The sequence below is a fragment of the Alligator mississippiensis genome, chromosome 10, assembly GCF_030867095.1.
Source record: "Alligator mississippiensis isolate rAllMis1 chromosome 10, rAllMis1, whole genome shotgun sequence".
NCBI lineage: Eukaryota > Metazoa > Chordata > Crocodylia > Alligatoridae > Alligator > Alligator mississippiensis.
The window spans coordinates 23,357,507-23,379,163 of NC_081833.1; the positions used below are offsets into that span (position 1 = coordinate 23,357,507).

General features: G+C 42.4%; 1 protein-coding gene across 1 annotated transcript in view; it reads right to left on the reverse strand.

The window, feature by feature from the left end:
- FBXW8 (F-box and WD repeat domain containing 8) overlaps nucleotides 1-21,657 on the reverse strand; it is a 69,613-nt gene that overhangs the window by 15,698 nt on the left and 32,258 nt on the right. The window contains exons 6-7 of the mRNA XM_019493632.2: nucleotides 13,346-13,542; nucleotides 11,450-11,659 (exon numbers count right to left, since the gene is read on the reverse strand). Of these exons, the coding sequence (XP_019349177.2) occupies nucleotides 11,450-11,659; nucleotides 13,346-13,542 (407 nt within the window). The remainder of the gene's footprint in view (nucleotides 1-11,449; nucleotides 11,660-13,345; nucleotides 13,543-21,657) is intronic.

The following is a 21,657-nucleotide window of genomic DNA, read 5'->3' on the forward strand; positions in this document are numbered from 1 at the left end:
TGAGTCAGATTTCATCATCAGACTAAGCTTAACGCTTAGTGCTACATGACTACAAGTTTGGATTTTTATTTCTGTGAAGGATGGGGAAAAAATAGAAAAAGTTTACAAGCCTTGGGGGTATAATTTATCTGTGTAAACATATCAAATTGTTTTAGTGGATACTGTAAATATAGCACATAGCACAGCAACATAGGAAATTTGACTATTAAGAAATACGAGGTCAGCATATTGATACTTGTACATGGAGACAAGTGTACTGGCTCCATAAATTTAAAGATGAGCTAAGATTTAAATGGAGCAGATGAAAGAGACAGACAGAGAATCGGAGGGGGAGTAAAAAAAAAAAGAGTAAATCATACACAAAATAGCCAGTAAAAAAATAAAAAAGCAGTTAATATACATGAATAATGGATGTTTGATTTAAAAGCAGTTTACTCCAATATGATGTAATTTTTGACAATCAGCCAGAGAGACTATTTTGCTAGTCCTTGCCAGATATAAGTCATTGTGTAGAACTGGTAGCACAACGGTGTCTGTGAGCATGTGGAAAATTGACTTTCATGCTATCCCAAAGGTGACTGTAGGCTGGCAAACAAAAACTTCCCTTTCAGGTATGCTTAGCAGACAACTCTTAAGTGGTGCTCAAAGAGCCAGTGCAGAGAATTGTAACAGTATTATTTTGATTCTGTCCTAACATTCTGCAGTATGAGAGCATGGCAAGAGTAAAGTATCTTCCAATGGTGCTTTTAACTTACTCCTTTTCAAAACCTCAGCCTGCTATATAAATTACCTAGGGATACACAGTTGATTTTTCAAGTTTTTGTTAGAATAGAATCATAGCAAGACTTAAAGCTGGTAGCATGAAGGAGAGCCAGGCATTGTGCAGGCAGGCAGTGCACAAACTACAGCAATACAACTCTGCCAATGCACCTGCAACCCCTGCTGTTCCAGTACTGGACCCTTCCTGAGCAGGGACTGCCAATCGTCCAGGATTGTGCCAAACTTGATGGTTTTGTGATGTGGACAGATGTCTGCTAGGGATTGGAATGAGGTCACCAAACTCATTTGACTTGTGGCTTCTGATATAAAAGTTCAGGTATCCACAGATCAGGTGATATTATATTTACCAACTAAACCATTTACTCCAGAAAAAAGCCTACACTTCCTTCACCTAAACACTGAGTAGGTAAAACGAAGGCAAGATGGCCCTCCTGAGTGGAATAGATTATTTGTCTGTTTCTGTAGATAACCCTGTTACATATTCACAACACATCGTAAACAGCTACATTTTCAAAACCTGAGATACTTGTCTAAGCACTTGTGCCAAATTTCAGTAATGTGCATCAGTGTGTGAATATCAAAGAGAAGCTTGTCATTTTTCATTAAGGAGCATAAGTAAGCTTATTTTTAATAAGATTTTTAAAGTTTCAAAAATGAATGGCTTTTCAATGTAGTACATTCTGAGTTTTTGGTAGAACATTATGAAGGTACATTTGATTACTGATGGACAAGAAAGTGGTTAGTTACTGAACTTTATGTGTGTTTAATTGTATGAATTAGAAAGTTAAAAGGTTCAGAAGGCAGTATCTCAAAAAGGAAGGAGAGAGAGAAATATACATGGAAAGCAAACCAATTAAACACACAAAAAACTGGTATATTGTCATAGTGCCTTCCATCTCCCAAGGGCCTCTAACACTCTACAGCAGTGATTCTCCACCAAGATGCTGCAAGATCCTTTCTGGGGTACTGCAGGGTGGCACACAGTGTTAGCACTGTTAGGTCCGTAAACAAAATTCACAAGATGAGAACAGATTTCAAAAGGAAATCCATAGTATTAAAAACATTCTTACCTGTTGTGGTTTTTTTGAGTACTCTGAAACAGACAAATTGAGCTATTGTTTTGCTACAGTCCAAAAAGGAGTAAAAACTAAGCTGGCATTTTCTGAGGGGTGCCTTGAGGCTAAAAATGTTGAGAACCACTGCTCTACAATGTTGGGGTTGGGGCCATCTTTTACCATTGTCACCACTTGAGCAGACTCTCAAGCTCAGACAGATTCACTTACACAATTCTCAGCCTCCAACTGCTATGGCCCACTATGCCCAAGCACCAATTTATTCACCTCCAAAATGCAACCATTTGGGGCACATCTACACATGTGCTTTACTGTGCATTAGACTAATTTAACGCACAGTAAAGCACCATCGTCTACATACGCACAACAATTACTGCACAGTAGATTAATGTAAAGTGCTGTTTGCTAGTACTGACAGATATAGGCACCTGAATGTACATGTAAATACTGATCTGGGAGCAAATTGCTTCCGGTCAGCCCAGGCAGCCAGGGGCCACGACTGCTGCTTGGCTTAGGGGGAGGGCAGCTCTGAGCTCCAGGGGATGGGGAGGTGAGTTGGTCCTGGCTCCAGGGGCAGCTTCTGCCCTACTCCCCGTCGATCATGGCTAGCCCTGAGTGCTGTGCCACTCAGAGCTACCCCCAGAGCCAGGGCCAGCTCCCCCGCTGCCCCGCAGAGCCCAGGCCTGACCTCCTATGCCCCCTGGCAGCCCAAGCCTAACCCCCCAAGCTGCGACTGGGGCTCCCCTGGCTGCTGCAGGGGAGCAGAGCAGGGCAGGAGAAGCCCTGGACTAGGCTGCTTCTGTTGGGTTCAAGTTGCTCACGACCCTGGCACATGTATAGATGTATGCCTGAGTGCAGTTTAATGCACATTAGTTATACGTGTAGACGCGCCCTGTCAAAGTGAAAAAATAGCAGCTGTTTAACAACACATAACCACAGAGAAAGGTAGTAAAGAAACGGTCTGTATGTAAATGAAACTGTAAAATTGCACAAAGAAATCAGGTAGTTGGTGACAAAAGTGAATACATAGAGATTAAACCAGCAACTTTATTAAGTGGGCTGGCAGACTTCAGAATGCCAGTAATAATGACGTTACTGAAAAGAAACTAAATTGAGTATTAAAAAAATATCCATTTTAAGAAGACATTAATTTTAAAGGTGACAAACAGCTTGCACACACTTTGGGTTTTTTGTTATAGCTTTTATATGGAATTATGTTTTTTATGTAATACAGGGTTTTATGATGACAAAGATTTCCTTTTAAAAAATTAGAACGTCAGAACGTCTCTACCCTAGAAGACTCCACGACAGCCAGAGACCTAAAAAAGTTATGACACCAGCAGAGACACCATAGGCTGACAAATTAAGACAGGAATTGAATTTGTCTAAATGAAAATTGAGCATTTTTGTTGAGTCAGTGAAAGGCAAAAGCACACACAGGACAGAAGAGACCCAAAGTGGTTCTTTAGTACAGGGCTGTCCAACTTTTAGGTAGCCAGGAGCTGTATACTCTGCAGGCTGCACCAGTAAGGGCTACAAACAACACCAGTGCAGGCCATGGGATCCTTGGGCTGCACACTGCACAGGTGTCTCCCTGCTGCATCTCATGCATGGATGCTGTCATCTCACCCACAGATTCCCCCTCTGACCATGTCCATGTCACATGGGTGCCCCAGGCTGCAGGTCCCCATTGTACTGAGGGTTGAGTCATGCTGCTCCACCCCTTTCACTTCCAGGAAGTGGAAGCCAGAGGGCGTAGGGAGAGCCCAGAGATCCTGCCTGCCATTGCAGCTGGAGCAATGGGGGGAGCAACTGTTGGGTGGGAGTTTGGGGCTGCAAATTAACCCTCCAAGGGCCACATGCAGCCCAGACAGCTGCCAGCTGACCAGATCTACTCTAGTAAAATCAAAGATGAGATTTGACTTGAAGTTTTAAAAGAAAAATCCCTTGTGGTTCACTTTGAAATGTTAAAGCTGTATTCCGTTAATGCAAACAAAGAATGTCCTATATCTCACAATGCTATTCATGCTGGGTAGGTCTACATTAGAAACTGAGCCATGTGAGGTCTTTATTGGAGGTTAAACACAGTAGCAGGAAAACAACACTAAACCATAGCTGAGAGATAGGAATGATGCTGGATATAGAGCCATAGATAAGTAGGTCTGGAAGGAACCTCCAGACATTCTAGTCCAATCCCCACCAAGCACAACTCAATCACCAGCCTAGGTCAGGTGAAAGAGTAAAGTTGTACTGTAAAATACACTGGCATCAGCGGCTGGATCTAGATGTGCAGGCACATGCAGTCTGTGGTGCTGCAAACCTCTTTGGAGCGCCAGAAACTGCACATGTGCATGTTAAACCATGGCCTGCACTGCTAATTTGCAGCATAGGGGCAGAAATTGCTACTGTGATTTCCTGGTAACAAAAAAAAAACCCTGAGAAAAAAAGCGATGCAAAGTATGCCAAAGTGCTGTGTGCTGGGATAAACATGCTGAGGCACGTGGAACCCCAGTCTCGAGGACTCCTGTGCCCCAGCCAGCTGCAGAGCTATTGGCTGGAGTGCTGGGTGCCTCAAGACAGGGGAGCAGGCAGCCCTGGGCTGGGAAGCGGCTGGCTGGGGCACAGGGTGCCTGCCTCAGCACCGAGGGTCCACACTGCATGGAGGTGGGGTAGCAGGCAGCCCTGGGCTGCTTGTTCCCTCATCTCCACATGCTGCTCCCCAGTTGTCTGGGGCACAGGGTGCCTCAGCCTGGGGGCTGCCTTCCAGCTAGCTCCACGCTGAGGCACCCTGTGCCCCAGCCAGCCCCCATCTCGCCCCCGCAGAACATGGAGCAGCAGGACAATGTGTTCTGCTGTGAACCGCATGAGCAGGGGTGTGCACTGCAGCACAAAGTAGCAGCACAAATTTGTGCCACTACTATTTGTGCTGTTGCAAATACACACCCTAGCTCATGTGGATACAGCCAAGCTATCCAGTCTGAGGAGTGCTATTCAAACATCCTCTTTCCAGCCAACCTTTCCCCCTAAAACTCCTTATAGAATCATCTTTAAATATCTTATGATCATGCAGGGGCCAAAACGCAAAACAGAATAACACACACCATTATCCCTTTGCCATTACATCAGCTAATATAGGGGACAGAGATACAGGATGACAGGAGCACCTACCTAATGTGTGTATGAAATGTATCCAAAAATGAGGAAATGCCATCTTTTCTCACACATGACATACCCCTGACTATAACATGCATCCTGTTTTTGAAAGGCAAAATGAAGAAAAAAAACATTTCCAGAGTTTGTATACACCAGGGACACAGCCTAATCTTTAGCTGGCTTATCCTACCCTTCCTGCCTAAAAAAACCCTATCTGAGGTGAAAGGCTTGTCTCCATGGCTGTGAAGTAGTACAAGGAACCAGGGCACACAAGCAGACTACAAAATTGCCCTAGGAAAGGTTAGCTTGATTAGTGGAACTTCACAACCATCAAAAAGGAGAGACCATCATTAACACCTCTGGAGTGAAGAACAATAGGAGATTAAGTCAAGTGACTTCCTCAGCTGCCTGAACAGTAATGCAACAGCTGCTGCACTATGCAGCAGAAATCAAAGCATGGTGCTTATATGCTGGTCAGAAAATCAGCTTCCCCATTTAATACATACACTCCAATTTTGGGGTGGAAATGTATTTTGTATTTGAGAAAATACAATAATTCAAGAAAGTTCTTCACTTAGTACCAGAAAGACTCCCACAGAGGTCATTTTCTTTCCCAGAATCTTGTTCTGTAGTTGTAAAAGCATCCATTTTGCTCAACAGGTTGATTGTTCCAATGCTAAGAAACTATCATAGAATTTTTTTCCACAGTTCAAATCTTGGTGGCTTGCAAGTAAAATGAATTTAGTGTTCTCAGCACAATTCCTAAAGAGTTTACATCCAAGTACAAGATACTACTAAGGAAAAAGCCATCTGATCTGATACACCACGCATTTTGGTCAACACTGACATTTACTGGAAGAACTGGGTATACAGAGAGGCAGGGCTGGATTAGCCAAAGTGCTGCAGGTCCGGATTGAAGCATAAGAGCCCAGGCAGAGTATGCTTTCTGAGTTAATAGTCCTTCATTCTATGCATTTTACAAATTCACTTTTTAATGTGTCCTGTCCTATGCATCACAAACCCAGAGTTGTTCCTCATTTATATCCATTGACATCAATGGAGTTACATAAGGGATGAATCCAACACCTTTTGCTTAATACCATTATCCAACGTTATGAATTTTATTGACTGTGAGGCATGCTGATAGTGTCCAGGTATTTAAAGTCCACACCAAAAAAATACCAGGCAGTTAAAAGGCTCTAATAATAATAATAATAATAATAATAACTAACACGCTGCATATAATACAGACCTCAGACAAAACGGGATGCAGCTTTTATACTAAAAAGAGGCAGCTGTTAGCAAAAAGGGTGGGAATTCACCGTTGATACGTTCCTGAGATCGAAGGCTCTTCTAAAGACAGACTGTCAACTTGTAACTGGAGTAATCAACCAATGCAAAGTCCCTTCACGTCTGTGTGGGGGGAATAATTATCATAATAGACATTAGTAATTAATTTCCGGCGTGATGTCAGCTGGTGTAGCAATGCCAAGCAAGCGTCCTTGTCAAACACACCCCAGCCGTCTGGACTACTTCAGTCACATCTCCCTGATTAGGATGCGCACTGATGCATTGCTTAATACAATCTGCCATTAAATGCCAAATACTTCAGAACTAAATTAGGAAATATGTCCAACTCTACAGAATGATGCTAGGGGCTCTAAGTAGATTTCTCTATTCCTTTATGAGGCACAAAGGCGAAAGCCGATGTAATGGTCTTGAATGAGGCAATTCTATTGTCTAACCTCCCACCTCTGTGAGAAAAAAATTGGATTAGGATGACAAAGGAATTAATAAGACAGTATGGCTTCACAGCATCTCTCACCCCTAAAGGTATTTATGAAGGTTTCGGTGCTTTGTGTGTGAAAGGGAATTTTAAGGGGAGATTAGAAGCAGCTGGACAGTTTCACTTCCAGCATGGAGCTAATTAAAAAGAAAGCTTCCCCATTCTATTCAGTTTTCAAACAGGGAAAAAAACAGTTAAAATGCACTAGTAACCACTGGCTACAGCTCCCTTTCTCATGTTCCTCCTTGCTTCCCCGCAGAAGTTGTCCTTGTTCTCCTGTGCCATAGTAACTCACTATGAGCCCTGCACATAATCAGAAGTCAAAGGTCCTCCCAAGCCCAGCAGTCCACAGGGTGCTGCCATGCCAGGTTTTGTAGCCAATTCCATACATGGGAGTGATCTGACTGGCATATCCAACCACTTCTGAATAGGACTGAATGGCTACTGAATTTACTACTGAATCAATGGGTGTGTCTGCATAAGATATTTACTGGGGCCAGAGATGACTCGAGCAGGGTGCGGGGCCCCGCTCCCATAGATTCATAGATGTTAGGGTCAGAAGGGACCTCAATAGATCATCGAGTCCGACCCCCTGCATAGGCAGGAAAGAGTGCTGGGTCTAGATGACCCCAGCTAGATGCTTATCTAACCTCCTCTTGAAGACCCCCAGGGTAGGGGAGAGCACCACCTCCCTTGGGAGCCCATTCCAGACCTTAGCCACTCTAATTGTGAAGAAGTTCTTCCTAATGTCCAATCTAAATCTGCTCTCTGCTAGCTTGTGGCCATTATTTCTTGTAACCCCCCGGGGGCGCCTTGGTGAATAAAACCTCACCAATTCCCTTCTGTGCCCCCGTGATGAACTTACAGGCAGCCACAAGGCTGCCTCTCAACCTTCTCTTGCGGAGGCTGAAAAGGTACAGGTTCTCTAGTCTCTCCTCGTAGGGCTTGGTCTGCAGGCCCTTAAGCATACAAGTGGCCCTTCTCTGGACCCTCTCCAGGTTATCCGCATCCCTCCTGAAGTGCGGTGCCCAGAATTGCACGCAGTACTCCAACTTCGGTCTGACCGGCGCCCGATAGAGGGGAAGTATCACCTCCTTGGATCTATTCGTCATGCATCTGCTGATGCACGATAAAGTGCCATCGGCTTTTCTGATGGCTTCGTCACAAAGCCGACTCATGTTCATCTTGGAGTCCACTAGGACTCCAAGATCCCTTTCCACTTCCGTGCCACCCAGCAGGTCATTCCCTAGGCTGTAGGTGTGCTGGACATTTTTCCTCCCTAGGTGCAGCACTTTGCATTTCTCCTTGTTGAACTGCATCCTGTTGTTTTCTGCCCACTTGTCCAACCTGTCCAGGTCTGCTTGCAGCTGTTCCCTGCCCTCCGGCGTGTCCACTTCTCCCCATAGCTTTGTGTCATCTGCAAACTTGGACAGAGTACATTTCACTCCCTCGTCCAAGTCACTGATGAAGACATTAAAGAGTATCGGTCCAAGGACCGAGCCCTGCGGGACCCCACTGCCCACAACCTTCCAGGTCGAAGCCGACCCATCCACCACGACTCTCTGGGTGCGACCCTCTAGCCAATTCGCCACCCACCGGACTGTGTAGTCATCCAAGTCACAGCCTCTTAACTTGTTCACCAGTATGGGGTGGGATACCGTATCGAAGGCCTTCCTGAAGTCTAAGTATACGACATCCACCCCTCCTCCTGTGTCCAGGCGTTTCGTAACCTGGTCATAAAAAGAGACTAGATTGGTCAGGCACGATCTGCCTGCCACAAACCCGTGCTGATTTCCCCTCAGCATAATTTGTCCTGCCGGGCTCTCACAAATGTGAGCCTTGATAATTTTTTCAAAGATTTTGCCAAGGATGGAGGTGAGACTGACTGGCCTATAGTTGCCCGGGTCCTCCTTCCTCCCCTTCTTGAAAATGGGGACCACATTGGCCCTTTTCCAGTCCTCTGGGACTTGGCCCGTGCGCCACAAGCGTTCAAATATTCTCACCAGTGGCTCTGCAATGACGTTGGCCAGTGCCTTCAGCACCCTCGGATGGAGCTCATCCAGGCTTAAAGGCATCCAGTTCTTCCAAGTGACTCTGCACCATCTCAGGGTCTACGCATGGCAGTCTGGCGCCTTGCTGCTGCCTCTCTACAACCCCAGTGAGAGACTTGTCGAGCCCCTCGCTTAGGAACACTGAGGCAAAGAACTCGTTGAGGAGTTCAGCCTTGTCCCCCCTGTCCGTCACCAATTGTTTCTGCCCATTTAGCAGGGGTCCTATTCCCCCCTGGGCCTTCCTTTTACTCCCTGTATATCTAAAAAACAATTTCTTGTTGTCCTTTACTTGGGATGCCATCCTCAGCTCCATGGTAGCTTTGGCCCGTCTAACTGCCTCCCTACAAGCGCGAGCAGAGGAGGTATATTCATCTTTGGTGATCTCTCCCTGTTTCCACTTTTTATGTGCTCCCCTTTTGGCCCTTAGGCTGCCCTGGATTTCTCTGGTCAGCCTCCTGGCCCCTTTTCCCTCTTTTTCCTCCTGGATGCGAGAAAGCCAGGGGCGGATTTGGTGGCAGGGGAGGTGGCAAGTGGAGGCGGACTGAGCGGCAGGGGGGAGGGGGCGGCATCCTGAGAGGCCAGACATGAAGTTGGCAGCAGCGCAGTCACCATGCCGCTCTGCCCCGGCTCTGCAGGGCCCCCCAAAGCATGAGGCCTGGGGCGGTCACCCCAATTTGCACCCTCCAGGGACGGCCCTGACTGGGGCACTAACTAATTAGCTCCACAGTAAACGTCTCAGGTCTCCATGTGCGCTGACTTCCCAGGTCCCCTGCCAGCTGGGGCTGCTGTAACCTGCCTCAATGTGCTGCAGTCTGGATGCATGTGTAAACGGTTCACCCGGAAGCCTCCAGGTAGCAATAAACTCCAGCAATAAGCTCTGGAGTTTATTGCTGCACATTAATGGCACATGTAAATGCACCCAATGGGAAACAGCCACTGGTATGAGACTGGAGTAGGGACTGAACTCTGGGGACTTAACAAAACCACCTTTGAGCACTGCCACTGTAAACAGAAGCAATGGGATGAAACGAAGAAGAAGAAAAGTTAAAGAGCAAACAGGGGAGGGGGAAGAGGGATGCAAAGGGCCACACCAGAGGAGTTTTTTGAGAGTAGATCCATTAGACTATAAAACAGTCTCCAAAGAAGGTGATGGAAGTCTCCGTTGCTTGAAACATTTTAAACAGTACTAGGGAAAACACTGGCAGCTCTTATGGTAAAAAATAATCCCTGCAATGCAATGGACTGTGGGATTTTTTGCCATCTTCTGTAGTGGGGGGCATGGCCCTCTACCTGGCATCCATTGACCATATATTAACAACCTTTTACAGAAGCAGGATGTTAGCTGCCATGGTCCTAGGGTGTTATTTCTTGCATTGTGCCAGGGTTGACAGCAGTTTTACTAAGAGGTTCGTTTATGGATTTATATAGGATGGTTTGGATGATCCTACCTCAGGCAGAGGATTGGACTAGATGTTCTATGGAGGTCCCTTCCAACCTTACTTCTCTATGATTCTATCAAAAGGAAATTCTCTCTCTCTCATCTCTAACTTCTGCAACATGCGACCATAACTAACACAGACCAATTCGATGGTTCCAAAAAAGATAAGGAGTAATAGAAACATTCACACTAGCCAATATTTCATCTACCATTATTCATTTTTAGGGACAACTATCCAATGGGATAAATGGAGCAAATTAACACTAGTCAGAGTTGCTTCAATCGGTGTACAGACACTAGAAAACATCTCTATACTGATTAACATGGGGGAGGAGGGTGGAATTACCACAGAAGGACTTGATTTTTTCCTCCAACAAAAGCTTAAATTCTACAACAAAATATCTGAAATACAAAGTCCATAATGCTACAGAATTTCTATGAAGCATATTCCCAATGTCTCAATCTAGTCACCAAGACAAGAAAACAACAGACTATGCCATGGCAGATGACATGTCAACCTCAGTGACAAATTAAAAATCTCTGTAAAACCTTGGATTCAGTGGAGCGCTGAACACTTGGTAGGTGCTTGACTACATCTCAGTGGTTACAGTCTGCCTGAGCTACCTTCCTTTTAAACAAAAATGCAATACAGAATCTGCATTCCATCAAATCTGCTAATGCCAGAATATGCTGATGAAGGAAACAGAAAGTCTTATAAAAGGCTTCAGGCTTATGACAAACCTCTAGAGCAATAATCAGGCTCGGAAATAATGTAGTTCAAATACAGAACCAAAAAATAAGAGCATTCTTCGAGGACTTCACAAACAAGGTTTGACTTGTTGCTTAGATTACTTCAGATAGATTTATTTTAAAAAGAAGAGTTCCCCCTAGAGGACTGCTGCTGTAGAAGACACAGCTGTATCTATTCCAATTAACTGAGGAGAAGCAAATACAAGTTACTTACCAAAGCTCGTATGAGCCTTTGACCAAGCTACTGAAGCATCAACAGTTCCCCATTTTATGCCCAAAGAAAAGAAAAGTTAATCTAAGCACCAAAGAATTATATTAAGAGGCTGTACTCCCACTCAATCCATATAAAAGAAAAAACCCAGCAACGATGGGAAGCACCTAGATAGCTGCAAAGGAAAAAAACCCTATTTTTAATTACCTTGTTGGTCTCATTTAACAACCAGCCAAAGCCTTTGACTCCAAAGGCTGCCTCATTGGCAGACACATCGAGACACGTGACAGGCTGACCATACACCGAATGAAGAATTTTTCCTGGCTGTTCTGCTTTCAGGAGATAGACAACATCTTCAGCAGCTGCTAAAGTCACTGGGCTCCCAATAACACCTGGAACCAGCTGGAGGAAGTTGACCTATAACAGCACAGACATTTTTATTTTTCAGATGCATGTAGGCTGAGAATTTCTTTACCTATCATCACCAGGATGCAGCATGGCCACAGGCTAAGTAAGGCTCTTTAACCCAAGTGTTAACACACAGTACTATAGGTGGCAACTGTATTAAAGCATCTCACTTTGGAATCAAGTTTCAAATAAAACTGATGTTTGATTTTTTTGCCTATGTGATTTTGGAGATTTAATTCCTATAAAAATAATACCACATATAGCATGTTCCATTCATTCCATTGTAGATATATTTGCAAAAAAACTCCACCTCATAATATGCCAAGGAAATAGGTAAACGCACTAACTGACCCGTGAGAAAAATGAGGGAAAGGAAGGTTACATTAAGTGACTGGCATGTGATTACTAAGTCAATGGAAGAGCTAGAATATAGGACTTAAGGGACCTGTCTACACAAGATGCAACTGCGCAGTCATTACTGTGCATTTATTTAGTACTTGTATTAGCTGCACAGTAGCCTAATAATATTGCACAGTAATGTATTAGCACTGTCTGTGCTATGATGTGGTACTGTGCAGTATTTTTCAGCTATTGTGCAAGTCAACGTCTTGTATAGATTTGCCCAAGGAGTTCTGACTTTCAGTCTTCTGTTCTAAGGTAGGTACAGATATGCTGCTTTGATAGACTGATGTGCTGGTGAAATAAGTCAAGACTCTCAAACTGGAGGGTCACGAACAGATGACAAGAACTCACCACCACTCTTCTCTTTCCATTCTGCTAAATGGGAAAGGGATTGCTGAAGAATTCCAGTATAAAATGGGCTGAGAACTCCTGAGGTAGAAAATTGTATATCTTGGTTCTTAATTAGTGTCTTAAGTGTTTCTTTGAAATATCCCATATTGGTATTTTATACAGAACAATGAGGAAGAATACTGAAGAGAGATCTAGTTCCAGTGGAATTATATCTTTCTTGTTTTAATATTTCTACCAAGAAATCTGTATCACAATTGTTGGATTTTTTCATTCCATTTTTAAGTATTCCAATGCAGACTAAGAAGTATCAGGACTCATTTAATCAGTATTTTCCACCCATAAGCTACAGTTAATTTCTTGCACTGGGTCAAAAAAATCCCACAACATTTACAAGTCACTACACTCATTTGCTCACTCCCATCACTTAAAAGACTTGGCCCATAACTTAGGAGGATTTTTTTTAATCAAATAGCCTCAGAGCTTCAATGACAGAAGGTGCAATCTAAAGAAGCTGTGCACCTAGCTACACCTCACAAGTGACAGCATTAGCTAGCTTGTGACATCCTGCCACACAATTAATCAGCTAACATTCAGCTGAAACGAGACTTCAAGTTATAGGTCCAATTCTACGTGAGAAAACTTTGGTTTACAATATGAGCCAGTATAGTTTAGTGTTGACAAAAAATAATTATGAACAACAAAACTGCACCATATGGACTCAGCTTCATTTTCACTTGTGGTTTAGGCCAGGATTTTGTCTTAGCTCTTCAATCCAGAAATAATTAATCACTAAATAGCTATAACCCTTCAACTGTTGTTATTGTTGTTAGCGAACTTGTGCAACATTTCTGTAAGGTCTTTGTAAGATATCTCTTGGCCATTATCTAAAATAATTAGGAAACTCAGATCTCTTGGAACAAAGCTGGCCATCTGGGGACTTACCAATTTCTGGATTTCAAACTCTGCAGTGGTTTGCCAGTATCCCCTGTCATCAGAGCTTTCCACCTTGACCTGGAAACCAGATGCAGAAGCTATGGCTGCTCCTTCCAAGCCAAGGGCCAAAGCCTGTAACTTTTGATTGTGCTGGTAACGATGGATAGGCTCACGCCCTATCATCAGGCTCCAAACATTAATAGTCCCTGCATACAAAGGCAGAACAAATGATTGCATGCTACCCTATTAAACACACGCTTAAAAGTAGGTACTGTTAGTATCTCTTAGGTACCACTAGTATCCATACTGAGGCAGTTTGACTCTGTTCCTCAATGCTCCAGGGATGGGCAAACCATTCACTAGAAGGATTGGGTTAAGGTGGGAGGAGGAACCCTTAGCTATTTAAGACCTTTATCTACTGTACACTTGCCCTCAGCTAGAGATAGAGAAAAATGAGAGAGCGCCCAGATTAAAGCATTATGTGACATTAGTTTCATAGATTGTAAGGCCAGAAGGGACCTTGGAAGATCATCAGGTCCAGCCCCCTGCACCAAGCAGGAAAGACAACGGAGGGTCAGATGATCCCAGCAAGGTCTGGTCTCCTCTTGAAATTATTGCATTTGCAAGTTTGAAAAAGGGTATTTGCATACTTTTGGACCGTGCAAAAGAACAGCAGAGTAGTCCTTATAAAGTGAATCCACCTTACGCTACCATGGAAGTTACATATAGTTTGCAACCAAAAGCCAAATCTTATTATTTTAGAGAACAAAGGAAATGCAGAGATGATCATTTTTTAAAGCAAAACCAGTACAGACTGACACAGAACTGACTGACAATTGCACTGGCTAGCTCCATAAATCTTCAGAATTCTACTAAAAAGTGGGGACATATAAAAGCAAATGGCTGAATTTCAACACAGAAGATTAATCCGGAGTTACAAGCATGTTATAGAACAGGTGGGTTAGACAAAAAAAAGTGAACTAAATTTCTCTCCTGAGCTACTCCTACACTGAATTTAAACAGAGCATCAATTCCTCACCATAACAGACAGGATCAGAGCTGAAGATGCCTTCCTTCTACTTAAGTGTGGCCATTAATGATGAAATGATTAATGATGGCTACTACTTCAAAAGGAGACATAAAAGCTCTGACAAGCAGCTGTGGATGGGCACCCATGCCAGTTTGCAAGCGCTCCTTCCATGTCCCAAAGGAGGCAAAGCAGGAGTGTGGTAATGAAACTGCACATAGTGGAAATGGTATCTAAATGAGTTTAAATTGATTTATGTTTGCTTTTGTAAAGATTATTTGGTATCTGAAAAGCGCTACCACTGTGAAATAATGCAGACAATCCTTAAGATCTCAGTCTAATGGCACTCCTATCGAATATTTATATTATTCATCAAGGGAATGAGGACCATAATGGGGACCACTTTTGTTTTATTAGGGATGCATATTTAAATTAATCTGCTATTTGCCTAAACAATTAGCCGCTTCTGTTTGTGTACACAAAGCCAAAACTGCAATTAGGCTTCCATCAAAAAGATAAGTCCCGACTAAAACTGTCCCGGTGGAGTCATAAGGGCTCAGAGCAGAACTTTCCAAAATTACTTCTTAGCATAATGGTAATTATGTTAATTGTTTGAAAGGTAAATAACTGCTGAACTGGTTTTTGAAAAGAAGAATGATACGACATGCCACATGCAAACGCATGTGCCCACGTGCTGAAAGCAAGTTAACAATTTTAAATGGATAGGGTTAGCTTTGGATACTATAGTTTGTTTTGGATACTATACTGTTTTGTACTATACTGTTTGCTTTGGATACTATAGTTTGTCAAGAATAACAACATAAATAAAGAGGCTTTTTGATTTGCATGCTTTGTAGTAAACAGCAAGTCCACATCTCCAAACTAGCACAACAAGGATGAAGTCTGATTAAGCTGTGGACTTACTTTAAATCAACTACTATGTATACCAATATTGACCTTAACAGAGGTTTTTAAGGCAGAACTGTAAGTTTCTGTCTGTGAGAAATAGACTTTTTATTGGAGTTAATCTACTTATTTTCCAAGCTCCTCTGGGAAGTTGGTCTTCGCCCTCTTCTTTTGACACTCTCCAAACAACAAAACTGAAATAGTAAATCAGAGACCTGCTACATTGTAAATTGCTTCTTCTTTCACACAAGGCATTATGAAATAAGCCAAAAAGTAGGAGCAATAAGGAGGGGGAATGTTGAGATATGTAGGGAGCAATAGCTGACTAGTGTTTTCTTTGATCTGAATTAATACAGATCAATTAAATATCACTTTAAAATATGTGCATGTAATTGTGTAGAATGGCACAGAGTTTTATACAGGGCTTGCACATATCAGTGAACAGCCAGGAAACATTACATTGGGAACATTTAGTAGGTAAGAGTTACATTTAGTAGGTTAAGAGTTCTTAAGGGACATTACTATGAAGCAAGAAACAGCAGTACAGGTTCTTTCACACAGCCGTACTAGAGTGTCGTCAGCCTTCACACAACTCATGTTGAAGGCAGGGCATAGTGGCATCTGAAAAACTAAATCACTCAGTCATAAAATAAGTAGGTAATAGCCTGCTTCATCAGATGCTATGAGTGGACTTGCAAAGAGCAGAGGTACCTAAATAGAAAGGAGTGGGAGAGGGCACTACTGAGAAAAGTGAAGGTGGGCTGAAGAGACAAAAGGGAAAAACAAAGTAGTTAACCCACTGAGGGACACAGGGGTTATAACAGCTACTCCAGGTAAAGGGATAAGAATCCTGAGACCACACTTAATACAATCCAGTCTGCATGACTGCTTGTTCTGCAATTTCGCATTAAAGCTGGGTTTTAAAGTATTGTAATTTAAAACTAATGTAACAATTCCTGTGGCATGAGATGAGATAAGAAAAAGGAAAAGTCACATTTATAGTTAAATTATCTGCATATAAAACACATTTTAAGAAATATTTACTAAAAGCTACTAAAACGTGAGATTTACTAGAATGGATGAAATAAATGATTTGCATAATCTGCACTCATACTTCCAGCAGTAGTTAATGCTTCACTTTCACACAAAAACAGTTTTCTACAGTGAAGTTCAGATTCCATACACATAATAGCACGAGTGCCTTTTCAAGATTATAATTTTAAAAAGGAAAAGTCCATAAAATGTCAGAAACCCATGAAATTCAGAATACAAATGGTACTTCTACAACATGCCAGAGTTACATTACTATAACTCTGACTCTGCTCCAACAGAGCAGATTGATTTAGAAACAAATGCATGCCTATTCTCCAGGCTGACTTGAGAAAACGTGTGTGTGTTCAGCTGGAGTGTCTAAACAGGGAAGTCAGTTAAGAACAAGATGGTGTATTTTTTGCTGTGTGACATTACAATCACTGCTCTAGCATGCCTGATGAACATTTAGTATTAACATCCCCTTGTTACAACTGGTCTCAGATGGTAAACTATTTGGGACAGGGAAAGACTTTTACTTTGTTTCTACTATGCATCTCTAACCTTGACTGGAAGCAGAAGGTGCTTACTTAGAATTGGACAATTATGCAGGACTTCTTTCTGTCAAGGGGGAGTGAGTCAGAGGTGTTCCCCATTATCAATACAAGCCTCGTAAGTTCCATTCTTTACAAAGTCAGCACTGAAGATGCATCTCACAGAGAACTGGTTTTATAATCAGCTTCACATAAACTTCTCTCTGGTAAAAAATATGATATCTGCCACCATGTGAACCTTAGCACTTATTCATAAAAAAAAAAATCTAATGTCATGATATAGGAGGTTCACATCAGCATAAAACCAAAGAATGAATATACATGTGTAGCTGTCCTCTTTATTCCTATTAATTCTATTTGGGAGTTTCACTCCTGCCCTTCCTACTTTGATCCAAAACAATTTTAACATAAAACTTTTTCATTGTTAAATATTTTGTTTTCCATAGAGGAAGCTGGAAAAAATACCAACATATAAATTCATGGTGAAATTTGAAATACCAGTTGTATGATCTACAAGGCAGATATTGCCTGAAATTATAGGGAAATAAACTATTAATGAAACACATGAATTGGAAATAGCTTTGGCTTGAAGTCCAAAACTTATTATCTTGAATTCTGGACGTTTGCCAAAAAGCACTTTTAGTCTGAAAGGCCAGTGGCACCTAACAAAGTTTGATATTATGAAACCTACTAGGACTAGAAGCATATGTTAAATGTAATTAAAAAGTTACAATTCCCATAGCATTCCCACTGAAATCTCAGTTTTTTCAAAGGGCATAGCAAATACTACTTGCCTTGCTAAGTCACAAAATACTGGCCCTTAAAAATCACATTGAGATAAGTATTGTGTCTTCCCACAGCAGCCACCAAGTCAACATTATCATGATTGTTGTGCTTGCTCTCTCAAAAAAGTATTACTACATATGTTTATAAAAGGCACCAAGCCTGTAGAAAACAGCATGGCTCCAAGAACAGGGCAAGGTACTAGAGGAATAAAAGCTGTATTCTGTTCTGAAGACCATATTTAAGTGAATTACTTCACCTTTCCTTGGCTTTTTACTGAGGAATCTATAAAATAGTGATGACATTTACCCTTTCCTTTTCTATATCAATGCTAAATATAAGTGATGTTTTCAGACATTGAAGAACTAAAACCTGTAATATTGGGTAACTCCAAATTTTGCCAAATGTGCATTGTTGTAGTTGTTTTCAAGTATTGTAAGACAATCTACTCTCCATAAACACAGAGGTGCTGTGCATCAAAAGGAACATTTACATGAAAGGCAGAATTAGTATATATCAGGGCTGTCCAACTGGTAGCCAATGGACTGCATGTGCCCGAGGGATTAGCATGTGGACCCCGGCCTCCAGGTCCAGGTACTGCTAACCCTTTGCTCTGGCCCCAGAGTCCCAGGCTCCCCCTATTCCCTAAAGCTTCCACTGCCTGCTCCTGCCCCTGGGGGCAGGGTAGAGCAGCTTGACCCACAGGGACCTTTGCAGCATCCATGCCATTACAGTGCAGTGGAAGTTGCTCACTGTGCTGGGGGGGAGGGAGGTGGCATGTTGCAGCACATCCATGTGGCACAGGGTCAGGAGCTATGTGCCATGTTTCTACAGCATTGGGAGAAGAAGGGAACACATGGCACGCTGCAGAGTGTCTGTGCAGCATGCAGGAGAACTGCGTGGCATGTTGCAAAGCATCCATAAAGGTCAGAAGGACTGTGCAGCATATATCCACATGGAAGAAGCTGGAGGAAGATTGTAGCTTGGGGTCTCACACAGCACATCAGCAGCCCATACGGTATGGCAGTAGCGGGTCTGTATGGTACAGAGGGGCTCATGGCACTGGGTTGTGTGTTGCCTGGGTTGTGTGTTGGCACATGCAGTGTGTGGCTGGGGGACCTGTTGCCCCCTGCCACCCAGAAGTTGGACAGCCCTGGTACAGATTTACCCAAACTAGTTTGTTTACAACTAGATCAGGTCAATCTATATTATAATGCAGCCTGCAATGTAGACATAGCCTTTCACAGGTACCATTTAAGTACATGTAAGCCAAACTCTGGTGCAAAAGCAATGCTGTGGCATATTTTGGCACTGGGAAGTGTACTACAGATATTTATCTTCAGCAGAAGCCTCCATTCCTGATACTGTAAACACAGTACAGCAGTTTCAACATCAGTGGACATCACCCACAAACAGTTCCCAGAGCCTCTCATTCACCATCTTGTCTGCTGAAATAGTAGACTAGGCTTTCAGTCTAACAAGAGGACTTCTGGTGTAGTTACTGAAAATGGACCATGCGTACAGGCAAGGCATTTTCCTTGGTGCAGAAGTCACTTTCATTTGTTCCACATCAAGTCGTCAACCTAGGGCAAGTAGCTACTCCTGTTGAGGTTTCAAAATATTAACATAAATGGGGACAATATCATTTCCCTCCAACAAGCACAGACACACATGGGAGCTCAAGTCTTCAAAAAAGTATGTTCTCATTGTAAACCACAGAGTTTTCAAGTCAAGCAATGAGAATCTGGAGGGGGGTGGTTAAAGTAGACTGCTGTTCCCCAAAAGCTGTGGCTCACAGCCAAAGGCAGGCAAGCATGGAGCAGATGGAGTCCTGGCAAGGCCTCTACTGTCCCTGCATTAGCAGCATCTGCTCATTACCCAGAACCCTTGCCTGCTTTATCTAATGCTCCAGGAAAAGCATTTTGATTTGATTCATTTCAGTACGGTAACGTGCAACACAATTAGTGGTAAAATCAAACTGGAGACCTGCCAATGCTGACAATAGGAAACAAGGCAGAAGAAATATGAGGCCAGTGGGTTGGAATTCAAAAATCACAACTGTGGATCAAGTTGCCAAATCTTGCTGCCCCAGGTGTACATGCAGTGTTCCTACTGGGCACCCAGAGGGGAGGAGGGAACTTATACTTTATCCCAATACAATTTTTTCATCTCCCTCTCCCTACATCTGCCTGTCTGGGGCTGTCACCCATGGGACCATTCACCTAGATTCACAATTCAATTGTTTCTCAGTGCCATCATTTAGCCAGAGTTCACCAGAGTGTATAGGCACAAATTTGAACAGCCATCCTACAAGATAACCTTTTGTTTGCTATATTTCTTATGTCTTAAGAAGTGTTTGCTACTACTGAACTGCTAAAACAGTACTATAGGCAGGCACTGAATGAGGAAATTCTGCCTGTTTGTTCTTCTGTGTGATCAGATGCCAAGAACATCGCTGCTTGAGCTCTGTTGAACTGGGAGAAACTGATGTTATCTCAATGAGTCTGCTAGCCAGGGATTCAGCAGAGAAGTCTAGACTCTTTGCCTGACAGCACCACCTCCAACATGAGCAGATGGTTTCTCTGCATTAGTCAAACTTACAAAACAAAGGAGAATGGGAGCTGTAAAAGTACAGCAGATAAAGAGCATGCAAAGTTGTAAAGTTTTTGGCACTTAGATTAAAACTATTTTCTCCACCAAACTGTAAATATGTACTTTGCAACTACAATGTTGGAAAACATTTGCAAAGCAATAAAAAAATCCCTATTTGTAGGGAAATTAGATCTGTTCTGACCAAAGCTCTTAAATGAGAATAATCACTGTCATGTCACAAAGCCCTTTAAATAATGTACCCAGCAAAGTTAAAACAGATCAGTTTATTAAAATCAGTTAGTTACACTTAGATTACAACACACAGTTCAAAACAAGGACCCTGAAAAACAGTTTATTAAAGCTGTTGTCAGAGAAAGACTAAAAGACAAATTAATACAAAAGCAGAGCTCTGCTCTTTGTTGTCTGCTAAATTTAGAAAGCCAAAGCAAAAACTAGCATTGTGTATTGAAATAATCTACGACTCTGATAACCAGGGTCAATTTATACAAATTAATAAAAGAATGGATGTAATGAGGAAACTTTGTATTAACAATCTCCAGTGACAGCAAACAACTGTAGTACAGTTTACATTGAAAAACAACCCTCTATAATCAGAATATGTTGTTACTGTTGTAGAGATTGGTTGTTTTTGATCATGTTATTTTTATATTTATGGATTTGATATGTTTGACTGCTATAGTGTATTTTCTTTTCTGTCAGCTGATAATATTACATTACAATACTACTATCAATACAGTAGTTCTGGAATATTAACAAGTTTTATTTTAAACAGATGAAAAGAAAAGGACTTCTCGCTATCAAAACACAAAAATGATGTATTGGAGGATACGGACAGGATTTAGTTCTGCTTGAGATACAATAGAATCCTAACTACATACATTTACTCTATCCAAGCCTCTCCTTTTTAATAACTGTCACCCTATCTCCTTGTTCTAGTCACTCTTTGCCTCTTGATTCTGTATTATCTCTAGTATAGCCAAAATGTTATACCTTTTCACGGGCATGCTAAGCAATTTTTACCGTATTTTCTCACGTGCAACATGCACTTTTTCTCCCTTCCCCCTAATAAGTCCCCCAAAATTGGGGCACATATATTAAGCCAGGAAGTTGGTTTTCTGACTAGGATAGAAGCATCCTGCTTTGATTTCTGCTCCACAATGCAACAGCTGTTGCATTATTATTCAGGTAGCTGAGGGAGTCAATTGACTTAAGGGCTCACTGTTCTTTACCCCAGAGGTGTTAACAACTGTCTCCCCTTTTTAACAGTCTTGAAGTTCCACTAATCAAGCTAGGCTTCCTTAGGGCGCTTTTGCTGGCTGTTCGCTGCTTCTGATTCGTCTCCTCCAATTTCAGAGTCTTGGAGACTCTTTAGCTTGATGGTTATCAACCAGGGGTCTAAGGCCTCCTGG